At 42.6% G+C, this 12,641-nt stretch overlaps 1 protein-coding gene across 3 annotated transcripts in view; it reads right to left on the reverse strand.

Annotated features, from left to right (window-relative positions):
• The window catches only part of palm1a (paralemmin 1a), a 53,209-nt gene that overhangs the window by 18,415 nt on the left and 22,153 nt on the right, over window positions 1-12,641 (reverse strand). For all 3 annotated transcript variants that reach the window (XM_088621688.1, XM_088621690.1, XM_088621691.1), the window contains exons 3-5: window positions 10,197-10,277; window positions 2,740-2,867; window positions 1,231-1,345 (exon numbers count right to left, since the gene is read on the reverse strand). In XM_088621688.1, coding sequence (XP_088477814.1) covers window positions 1,231-1,345; window positions 2,740-2,867; window positions 10,197-10,277 — 324 coding nt within the window. The remainder of the gene's footprint in view (window positions 1-1,230; window positions 1,346-2,739; window positions 2,868-10,196; window positions 10,278-12,641) is intronic.

Consider the following 12,641-nt stretch of genomic DNA (forward strand, 5'->3'; position numbering starts at 1 on the left):
CTCTGTAATCAATTTTGTATTATCTACCTTGAGAATGTACACAATACTAACCATAGCCACACGCTTTGTTCATAATATAACAAATCCTAAAAAAGAGTGTTGCAGCACACATTCTTTGTCTTAATAGAGAAAAATCAAAATTATCTTAGCCTGACAAAAAACAGCTTACAGTTCAGCTCAGACACACTCAGATAAAGATGGAAAGCAAATTAGAATGTGTGGTAACAGTTCCTTAATCCAATTAGTATCAATGACCACAGAGGAAAAACCTGTGATGACAGAAAAATCACTGTTTTCAACAAATTAATAGACTGGAGGAATCAAATTCAAATTGATTCCCTCTGCAGTAAAGGGATTGGCTGCATGGAGACTATAGCATTTTTGTTTCTTTTCACGGACAGTAAGGAGTTGAAAAGAAGTGGCATTCAAGGTGAAAAGAAGTTTCAAAAACCTCTTTTTACCAAGGCGCAGTCATACATTCAGCAAATCAGAAAAAGCGACCCAAGTGAAAAGCAAAATATTCTGCTTTAACTTTGCACTAAAGTGGCTCCATTCTTCCATAGGTTGTCTGTGATCAAAGGCTGGAGATTTCACTCGCTGTGATTAGTTAAGCCATCAGGGAGCTCACTGGGTAGAGGGATACAAGCACCATTATAGTATCAGAACCCATCACTAATTTATTCAGATATCCACATGGTTGTAACACTTACTCTATCAATGGCTGATGGAGACCATCCTACAGCAACAATAACTGTTAGCGAAGAGTATTAACTATTAACAAGGTCAGGGTTCAGAAATCCTTATTCTGGAGACTCACAGTCCTGCAGATCGTGTTGGTCAATAAGCAGACTGAAAAGCATGTGAAGGTCTCCTAATCAATTAGCTAATTATGTCATTTAGACCTCAACTAGAATGAAAACCAGAAGCCAGTCAAGGACCTAGGTTACAGATCATTCCTGTTCCCGTAGCAATATTACATGGAGATTTTATTTGTGGAAACATGCTACCTCAAATATAACTTTCCCAAAACATTTCTGCGCCTTTAGAATAAAGGTCACCAGCGTCTGCATCAGACCCTGCATTCTCTGTGAGCAGAGACTGCCGGTGTGCCTTGACCAAGCTGATGCAAGGCTGTTGAGAGAGTATAGGAGCCTATATGAGTCGTGCCCTTTTCTATCACTGTCACCGCTTGGTGACTCTATGTCTGCTGGCCTTGGTGCCGCTCCTCACTTTGTCAAGGCTGTCTCCTGCATTTGCCGCCTCCTCCTTGGCCACTTCTGATAAGTTCTCTTTGGTTGAGGTTGCCGACACCCCTGTCTCGAGCTCCTCCAGTTCCTGCTCCAGCCTGGGAGGGAGAGGGAGACAAGACGAAAGACAGGCATTGGAAAACCCCCTGGGCTCATGCTTCTCAACAGGTCTTGGCATCTTGCTCTGCCTCCAACTCTTATTTCTGAACATGAGCAGGACTACTTTATTTTCCACCTCCTTGACCCCGTGTATAAATGTATATCTCATCACAGGACACTTAATGTAACACTTCCAGAAATACAATAACCAAGTGAGGTAAACTCAAGGAGTTTACCCAGAGGGCTGAGGGAATATGGAAGAAGCTACACAGCCATGTCGTTGAAGCCGAAACCCTGACTTCTTTCAAGAAATGGCTGACTAAAAAAAGCCAAATAGGCCTCCTCTTATTCATAACCTTAAGAACATTATGCTATTAAATCTAGAGACATTTGTTTATTCAAATTTGTGAGAAATTCTTCAATACAATAGGGCTTCAATACAATTTTTTATGGTTAAAATGAACATCAGTTTTTCTACACTGCTACTAACAAAACACAGAAATGAAAAGAAAACACACTGATCTTATACACGACTTATACTTGTCACAAGGTTTCACCACATGCAAGCTGATCTTATGTACTGTGCAGAGTGTTCATATTTCCACTTTGTGGGTTATTCTGTTAAGAAACACACATACAGTAGGCTCAGCCATCAACCTTGGTTCAAACTAGCTATAGAACATTTGATCACGTGATTTATGTATTTCTTCTTCTTAAAGAATTATTTATTTCTGGATGTGAGGTACGCGTTAGAATAATTGTAAACACAAGCACAAAGGGAAGACTGCATGGACAGTCATCCACTGAAGACAATAACAGGGACCTTTCTGCACAGTGATCATCGTGGATGCTCCTGCTATTGTTCAACATGCTGATTCTATGCCAGTGACAGTCAGAGAGCTAGCCATTGCCTGCTGGTGCCAGGGATGAAAATAATCGGCAGACTGGACTGCTGTGCCCTTATAGTGCCTGGAAAATGTTTGATGCTGCTTTTCAGCAAAATCAGCATCAAAAAGGTAGTTTTTAAAATTTTAAAAAAAGTTTCTCCCTTTGGGTCACTTTCAGTGCTATCTGATAATCCCAGCAGAAACGTCTGAAAACTCCTGCATGCCCTTGCAGCTGACTGTTTCTACTTATTTACTGTGGCTGCACGAGCTTCACAGAACCCTTTATTAACAGTGATGTAAGAATACTGCATCATGGCTCAGTGGTTTGCGCTACAGCCTCCAGTGTCGTCTTGTTTTTTAATTGTCACTTGTAGAACATCTGACATACACCTCTGTCATCCCATGTAGCACCCAAACAAACCGACAGTACACTGTACAGATCCCTTATCCACTCCCCCCCCTCCCACCATCTCTAATTAGTTTAATCCAGAGACCCCCTCCTTCACCTCAGAATGGTCTCCTCCAGTCCCTTGGTCTTGGCCTCATCCTCTTGCAGTTGCTTCTTGGCTTCATCTTCCTCCGAGCCAGCAGAGGGCGCACCGTCCAACAGCCACCTCTCCCGCAGAGCCTTTGACTATGTGTGTGGTGGTAAAAGGGAGAGAAGTGAAAACACTGAGACTTGTCTAATGTGCCCTGTAAACAAAAAAGGCATACAGCTATGGTTTCTTGAATGTCTTTAAATCCTTTACTTAAAAACCATGCATGAGCACTGAAGTTAGAATTTAATGTTGAGAATCAAGATCTTAGATGGAATTAACAATGGTCATGCTCAATTGAAGCCCAAGGCAAGAGTGACTTCTTGCATAAGATTGTCCTATATTCTGCTCCATCTGTTCAAAATGTAGCCTGTTATACGCCTAAGCAAAAAAAAGGCCAGTTTTGTTCTACTCAATGCAAATATGTTTGAGTTGCTAGAAATCGGGCTATAAAAAATTAACATGTGGGCACGTAAAGAGTGCTCCACTGAAAATGAACTGATTATTCCATTTCTTTCAAACCCTTCTGTTGCTTTGTGCTGTATTATCTCCTATCTGTGTCACGGTTTTCCTTGTTTTAACCGTTTCTGTTCACGTTTTCCTGTAAAGTGCTTTAAGAAGATGCTTTTAAAGGCACTAGAAAATACGCTTTTTTGTTATTATTACTACCTCCGAAAGAAGAAAGCAAAAGAAAAATGTGGGGCACCCAAGCTTAGACAAAGCAAATGATTCCGAGCTCAGCTCCCCCTCGGGATAGTAGCTGGCAGACATGACAGGGGAAGAGGGGGCTGTGTGACAACAGGCAGGGCTCGTTGATCCTGGGAGCCAAACTGCCATGCTTTCTCTGAGGAAGTGGGAAGCATCCCAGCAAAGCTTTTGAGAAACCTGATGTGGTGCAGAGCGCAAACGGGCTTAAATAATTCAGTTAATTGGTACCAAATACAAGTGTGGTATTCAGCCTGGTGGTTTTGTTTAACAGGGTTCAGCCTGGGTTATGATTTATTGTGCTTGTCATTCAACCCAACTCCCCTACCCCTCCTTCCAAACACACGCAAACCTTCGAACAGCCGGTGTTACAGCACTTAGGAGGGGCGGCCATTCATACAGCCAGCCACACAAGAGCAGTCAATTGCTTTCCAGTCGGCTAAGCTGTGCAGAGGCTGCTAATGTACGCTTGGACCCACAGGGCACAACCATTAAGTGGAACAGTGGGAGGGATGCCAGCTATACGAGGGCAGTCTGCCAGTATCCTTCCTTCTCAGAGCTGCACAGACAGCATTGGGCAAGTCCAAGGCCTCCAGAAGATGGGCACTCTTTCACATTGTCATCTGAACCCACGGACAGCTGGAGAAACTACAGCCCTGTGAAACAGACGGAGTCCTTGCACACACAGTGCTGTAGCAGAGGCCTCGGAAGAGCTGCCTGTAATGTTATTGCCTCCTCTAACCAAATTCAGATGAACAGTGTCAGCCTTGGTAATTTTAATGACAGCCCACTGCTTTTTGGTTGCAGACGTTTCAGGAATTATTTGCAAGGTTTTGTACATTTCCCAGATACACAAGAACACCAATGAAAACAAATATCAGTCAATCTGGGCATGGTCACACGAGGCCCACAAAAATGATTTCCTAGTTTTATATCGACTTCAGAATCGTCTAGTTATGTGTCCAGCACTCCTGCATCCCCTTGCAGTATCTCTTAGTCTGATGTACACAGTTACTGCAAGAATCCAGCAAAAGTCATGAGCCTTTTTTCGACCATTTCTGAACTTTAATTTTGGTTAAACCCTTTGAGCACAGTATGGCATCAAAAAGCAAGGTGCCCGAAAGTGAATATTTTTAAACCACTGAACTGCACTCTGCACAGTGGCAGGGATCTATGCAAGTCTAAAGCTTTTAAAACCCAGCTGGTCTAGAGGGCACTTCGGATGGTGCTGGTTTATGGTTTTAAAGAGTTCTGAATGTATAAATTCAATGCGAAGGAGCCTCTTGGTACACGGAGCACCGCAATTTCAAGATACTTTCACTGAACAAAAAAAGATCAATGCCATGACACCAAGCAACATCAGGCGGTCTGACTAGTCAGACCAAGGTGTCCTTCAGCTGTTTTCCAGTATCAGATAAACTGGACTGTGTGCAGTGCATGTCACTGATACTTCTCAAAAAGGAAATCTATGCATTTCTTATTATCTAACAAAACTCATTCTATAGCTACTGTTTGCTTGCAGATGACACACCCACTAAAGCAGTGGGGTACAGCTCCAGTCCTGGAAGGCCACAGTTTCTGGGTTTTTGTTTTACCTCTGGTCTGAATGACATTATTGAGCTCATCGTGAACTTGACTGGACAAGTTTCACACTTTGCAAAGGTCTTTTAAACTGGTGATTTAAAAGAGACCTAGAAAAACCTCTGGATTTTGACACTGGAGGGCCAGAAAAACAAAAAACTGCGCCCCAACCAAAACATCTTACTGTATAGAAGTATTGTAAATGCTGATAATAACTGAAACATAAAAAAACACCATCTCTGCAACTAATCACATATCACCTGCTGTAAGATTTGTTTATGATGGAGCAATGGTTTGTTGTAAAATGCGATTATCTATAATCTGTCTACCAATTACATCTGGCCTCAATATGAATTTCTGTCTGCAGTTTGAGGAATCCAGCTACTAAGGTTAAAACAGTTTTTCATTCATCTTTCTGATTACCCATTTAGCTTTTTTTTGCCCAAAAGGTTTTGCTGTTTAATCAACCTTTCATGCCGGTTACTCCCTCTAGTCCACCTACCTCATGATCACCCCATCTTATTCATCCACTCCCTGTCTCTCCCCACTCTCTGAGGAGACGCCTGTCAGCGAACACCCATCTCATCAGGTCTGTGGCTTATAATGAGGCAGGAATCTGCAGAGATTCGGGGTAATGAACTACCTGCCTCATTAGCCTAAAATGAAGGAGTCGACATAATCCCCCTACTTAAATAGCCAGAAATATGTAGAAAACGCCATCAGAGACTACCTAGTCATTAAGTAAATGTTAAACGTCAATTTTAGGTCATCCCTACCCATTTAGGTACAGAATGAACGTTCCCTGCACAACAATCCAATTGAATCTCCTTTTATTCTGCAGTCTGGCTTTTTAATATGCCAATATACAGTCACCACTCTGTCACCAATATTCAGAAAAGCGGATAGATTGCAGAGGCGACTCTGCCGGAAGGAGTACCTGCTGAGCCCAAGAGCCCTGACTAACTCACCATAGGACAGCAGGGTACATTCTGAGTAAACGCAACATCCTTTACGGAGCTTGGCATTAGCCAGCACAATGAAAAAAAGGCCACAGTCAAACCAGGTGCTAGCAAAGGTTTCTGTCAAGACAGCAGACTTAAGTAATGCAAGGTTCTGTATGCATTTACACACAAACAGTATGCAGCTGGACTCTTTGATCCTGATGAAGGAGAGCAGTCAGAAAGCTGAAGAGTCACAGAAGCTCAAGCAATGTCTTGCTCTCGCTTTTGTTTGGATCCTTGCTTTGCTTTGTCTGTTTCTTCGCCAGACAGAGTGAAACCCTTCCTCGCCCCCATCCCCCTGCCTCTCTGTCGCCAGCTCTTCTCCCCTGAGAGGTCTGCAAGGAGTCGTTTTGGCAACCAGACAGGGCAGCTGACATCACGCCACACTCACACCCTTCCACACGCACAGAATCGGGGCAAAAATAGAGCAGAAAGCTTCAAAACAGTTGGAGACGCTACATGCAACCTGCTCGGATCAATTGTCCTTCTGACCAAAGCGAGTGGGAAGGCTTCCAAAATGCTACCTCGCAGAAAAACAGAAGAGCTAAGAAAGCAGGTTCACAATTTCTGCTGTGCGTGGAGAAGAAATACCTTCTAAGTAATGAACTACAGTGTAAACATTCTCACAAGCAGCAAGAGATTAACATCTCTTCTTATCGCTACTGCCAGCTTCAGTGGGTTATTTCTCTTCACCCCACAAGGAAAGCATGTATTATTCATCAGGATTTTATAGGTAATTCTGTTGCCAGTCCATCATGCAGCCTCACTGCTGTCTTCTAGCACTTTTCAAAGTGTTTTTGCTCCACAATGACATTTGCCCTCAATTTCCCAGAATGTAATTGTTTAAAGGTGCACATCTAGGGGAAAAGCAACAAAGAGACGAAGAAGAAAATGTCCTTTGGGAGCTTTAAGATAGATTTTCAGTGGTACTAGAAAAGGGGAACTGTGGAGTATTGGTTAAAGTTCAGGACCCAATGCCAAAACATAAATGTGCAAGTTTGCAAACTGCCCTATAGTTACATGCTTGGGAAAGGTACTCTACCCCGATTACGCTGGGATCCCGAGCTATATAAATAGAACTGGGATGGACTAACAGGGTTTCATCCAGAGCCAGACCTTCACTGTGTTCTTAACATCACAGAAACTGGGGTGAGCTTTAGTCCTGTAAACATCCTGGACTTGCAATGTTCGAGTACTTACATTCAACAATAGCTAAGCCAATAACCCAGTCGCTTGTTTCGACGGTAAGAGGTCTTCAGGAGCAGTGTTTTCATATATCTTTGAAATCGCTCGGAGAGTCTCACTTTTTGAAAAAGTCCTGAAGAAAACCTGTCTATGGCATTTCACTCCAGTTTCTGATTCAATTACTTCTTAGTGATATAACTATGTCCAAAACACCTCAATTTTATCAGTTTTACAAAATTAAGAAACAGGAAAACCAGGAAACTAACTTTAACTGGCAGCTGAAGCACATGCAACAAAAAAATTAATGACTATAAACTCATTTCATGCAACAGGACAAGAATCATTAGGTTGTCCAGTCAAATTAAACATAGAAGTTAGGCTATTTCCTTTTTTTAGATATGATGATCACTTTAGAGTGAAAGGCTTACTGACAGTGCTCATTTTTACATCTTGAATTTTTAACTTCAGCTGTTTAAATGTCATTTTTTTTATTTGATAGATTCTCATAGAATTTATCAATTTGACAGACACCCTGTTAAGTTAGCAAATTACTGCAAGCCATTGATTGTTTCAGTTCTGGATTGATTTATTGTACTAACAACATTTTGGGGAGAAAAAGGATACACTTTTTCTCTGTTAAAGGCCTAAGTAAGACCATTCTCAGCTGTCAACGTCTGTTTAGTCATTTGGGTTAATCACCATAACCCCCCGGCCATCGGCCCCGGGAAGAGTTTTGCTATATTGGTTGGTGCCCTATTGCAGAAAGACATGATTTCTCTTAATGGGCCACCAAGCACTTGCCCAGCTGGTACCAGTGTGACGTGGCGAGGCAAATTAATTCACTTCATCGATGGCACACCGTGTCTGTCTCGGCAGCAGATGGTCTCAGGACCGCTCCTTTAATTTAAAACAAGCAAATTAGTGAGCGAAGCCTCTATAAAGCGGCTGAAATACTGTATGTCTGCCAGCTTAGTGACAGCTCGGAGAGGATGCCCGCTCTTGTTTGAGGCTGCAGCCTGTTGTAAAGGAGATAAACACGCTAATGCTGAAAGGAATCAGAGTAAAAGAACTACCTGTTGAAAAGCTGTGTGGCTGCTAATGACAGGATATTAGAAATCACTGGGGCTTCGGTCAGATGATGTCCAATATCCACTGATTGTTCTGAGAGTGCTTCCTGTTTCACTCTGCTTAGCTTGCATTTGCGAAGTGTTGTCTATGTGCAGAAATTCATGGAACTTGCCAACGGGGAGTTTTGTCTCAATCCTCTTTTTTAGACCTGTATTTAAAAACTTCTCTCAGGGTAACTTAAAGTAGTCTGTTGTTAGTGTCGTTACCCGTTTAGATTAATTTCTGCACCATCACCATTCTGCTGTTTCCTTATATTTTAAGGGAGCAGTTTGCTATATATTCATAAAAGGTATTTTTCAACTCAGTGGCGACAGTTGGAAAAAACTCTCACTTGAGAAGCCTCACAAAGATATTTACTTTTTTAAAGCAAAAATACCCCAAAACAAGTTATAAATTGGTTTTTAAGGCTCTTGGCTGCAGACAGGACTACTTATCTAAAAAGCAATACTAGGAAGCCCCTAAACCACAAGGACAAACTGTTGCATCGCATCTCGCAAGCTTATTGCATTGCATCTCGCAAGCAGTATCCATTTAGGTTTTTATAATGCAGTCCAAAAGTCCAAAGTCCAGTGTTTGAAAATGACTGTTATCCAGGAGCGAATTCACACCATTTCTCCTGAAAGGAAATTGAAGAGCTTTTGCCTCCTAGGAAAAAGGAAATTCCCCCATCCCTACCTTTGAGTGTTTACCCATTACCATTTTAACAGGCATTAATTAACCATTTAAACAGGCATAGGTTCCTTTCCACCTGTAGAACTGCCTACTGGTTCTCAGATTGTATGTGATGGAACAAAGGCAGAGCCAACAAAGATATGTACTCACTTCTGAACTGTCTGTCTGTGAAGCATAAAAGGGAGCACCTTAAAATCTAATCAGTGTATTTACAGCTCACAGCCAGCAGAGCCACCGCAGCAAATTATCCAGTTTACTGGTCGCTGGAATGACCTCCAAGCTACAGCTTGCAACAATTACAGGGCGGACACAAAAGATCGGGATAAAATCTCATTTTTGAACACAAACCTGGAGGATGTAAGGCACTGCACACCCATAACTTTTAATGTGAGCTCCCTAGAGTCTGTTTCTATAAAGGAAATGTAGTTTTTCCCTCCTGGGATGCGAGAACACAATCCCAAAAGTACATGGCACATGTATTGGACTATGCGGAGGAGCTAGCCAAGACGGATCTCTCCTGGCGAGATGCACAACAAGCCACCAAGGATAGGAGACATCGGAAAAAGCTCAGTGTAGACTTACATCGCACTTGGGATGAAGAGGACTAAGTGAGTAATACCCAGCCAACCGCTGTGTGTGAAAATGATCAGTGACAACCCACTACAGCACACAAAATACACTGCATACCACAGGTACCAGGCACATCTAAAATAGATCAACCTTAGCCAAACAGACACACGAGGCACAGTGGACACGGAATTTAAGCTTAGCTAGGTTAAGGCTAGAAGAGTTTAGAAGATCCAATATGTTGTACAGTACAAACTGAACTGACAAGGGTGAAAAGTGATTTCTGTTTCTTTAACATGAACTCCAGATGCCTGTCAATGCAGATCTACTCCAAATGATGTTTTAAACCTGAAACATCCAGCACACACTTGTCGCCTTCGTGAAAAAGAATTTAAAGCTCTCCTGCTGCAGGAATGGATCAATCTACGAAGGATCGTTCCATCCCTGATGAAAGAAGGAAGAGAAATGCTGTAGAATCATGGAAGCAATGATGGATCCTTCCCTCATTTCATCAGAGACAAGGTGGAGAACTGCCCCCCTCCCCAGCAGCAGCTCGCAGACATTCCCCGCCCCGGCGGAGCCTCTTACCTTGAGGTGCTGGAGCTGTCTGCGGTCATCCTCAAGCTGTCTCCGCTTGTTCTCGATCTCCGCCTGTCTCTTCCGTTTCTCCTGGAGGGCAGCAGAGCCACACAGAGCATGAAGGAGACGTGCCTGGTCTTACTGCCAGCCCACTGGAGCTCAGCAGGTGTGAGCCTGGCCAGTACCTGGAATGGAGACCTCCTGGGAAAGCTAAGGTTGCTGCTGGAAGAGGTGTTAGTGGGGCCAGCAGGGGGCGCTCACCCTGTGGTCTGTGTGGATCCTAATGCCCCATTGCAGTGATGGGGACACTACACTGTTTAAAAAAAAAAAGCTTCTGTCCTGCCTCCTAAAAATCCCCATTTATCAATTGGTTTCATGACTCAGTTTTCTATTATGATTATCACAAGCATGATGAGGTTTGCAAAAGACTATAACTCAAGCTGTGCCAGCAGTGAAAAAAAGAAGTAGGGCTAGCTGAGGCTATAGACAGACAACAGGACATCAACATTCATTGTGAGATGGTTTGTGGCTTTTGATCTCAGTCATTTAAATATTTGTGTTGTATAATTTTATACTGCAGGAAATCCAATTTAGTTAGCAATTTCCAAATCCAGCTGAAACACACAGCACTGCAGGCAGCTGCAAACAGAAAGAGGAAACATACAGCATTGTGAACTGCCAGGCCTTGTTAATAAACATTGCATGTACAGTATGAGGACATTTTTCCTGACACAGCATCCACAGAGTCTGCATGCTTAAACAGGAGAAAGCAAGCTGAGGAGCATTCAAAATTGCAGGAGTCTGGAACCAGACACCTTTGAGAAGTGGCGTGATGGAATTCGTGGATCATTACACTATTTGTAAGTAAACAGTCAAGAAAGGGGCAAATTCACCCCCCATTTGTAACCTTTTAGATGTTCTCAAGGCACCTCTGCATCTGCTATTAGCATTTTCAATATAAAAAATACTAGAGGATAGAATTGAAGGGGATCTGCAGTCTCCTTTAATGCAGAGAAAAGTAGTAGTATCTGTTGGCAAAACCATCTCCAAGTGTAATAGGGCAGCTTCACGTCACTGGAAGTCTCGTTCTGAATCACGTCTATTTTGTGATATAAATTGGAGGCTTTACACATCACTGTGTATGTTTTAGCGGTAAGTCAGGACACTACAGATAATTCCTCGTGGGCCTGACTACCACGCCTGCTCTTTAGTGTCTTGTCTGGGCAGTCTGAGCCGAGACTGAATTCAATTAAAACAGCTAAAAGTCTTGGTGGACATTATCCCTGATTGATCCTGCATTTTAAGTGTTTATCTAAATTGCCCGTAGGTTAACCATAGAGTACAGTCTTTTATCTCACTGCTCATCTGGGGAGTCTTGTAACAGAACAAGATTGGTGAAAGGAGTCAGGGTCTTGAAGGATGTTACAGAAATAGACTGATAGACTTTGAGAGGCTAGGCAGGATCTTGGTCAAAAGATCAGACTGCTTCCATTAATTCTATCCAATGGACCCACTAGCAAGGCAAAACCACAAATCCTTAATCACATGCCCTAGGGGGCATGCATGTATGTTACGCTTTGTTTGTGTTTCCTGCAGTAGAAAAGGGTTTTGAGAATCCAAGAACAAATTGGACACAAAATAACTCCCACTGCTTTGCAGTTCGATCCATTTCAGGTTTTTCAATTGACCCAGAGTGGGACAAACACCTACTGTACTAGTGCTGTAACAGAGCAATGCAGGGAATCTCTCTATACACTGAAGAAGTGCATTCAGAATAACACAGAACAATCTACAATCTGGTATCATCTTATTTGGGAGTTTGGAGCTTCTAAAATCAGAAATGGATGTTATTTTCAGACTAAAAAAGTATTTCAGGAAGTGAGCCCTTAGCTGTAGGCAGCACTCTTCACAGAAAGGGATCACAGTGATGTATAATTAATGTATGGAGTGGTCAGATAAGAGCTTGATTGACTGGAAGTACCTAAGTCTTTCAGTATTTCATCAACCACGATAAGAAATGTAGAAATCTGCCTGTGTCCCACCTGTCTTTTCTCACTCCTTTGATGTCAGTGAAATTAGCTAACTGATCTGCTGAGTGAAAGTGCCTTTGTTCAGAACCCCCCACCCCCCTGTCAGCAGTGAGAGGGCTCTCCTTGTTCAGTTATGAGAGTACTTTGAGACATCTGCACTTTCCCATTTCATTAGATTTCTGTCTAGTTGCCCCGTCTCCCTCCTGTGTCTTGTTCTGCAGTTCCCCCTTTTAATCAATCGATTTTGCACCAACTGGATGTGAAGAAAAATACCCAAATCTGACCGTGGGCTCACATTGTTTCTTTCTTCATACTGTTTGTCCATGGTGGATAGAAAATTTCACAGGTGGTGTTGTGGCGAAGAAAATTGCAGCTCTCCAGTTTTTGAATGTTTTTTTTTTTCTTTCAAGTAATTGCTGTCAGT

Source organism: Lepisosteus platostomus, chromosome 27 (genome assembly GCF_059453375.1).
Source record: "Lepisosteus platostomus isolate fLepPlt1 chromosome 27, fLepPlt1.hap1, whole genome shotgun sequence".
NCBI lineage: Eukaryota > Metazoa > Chordata > Actinopteri > Semionotiformes > Lepisosteidae > Lepisosteus > Lepisosteus platostomus.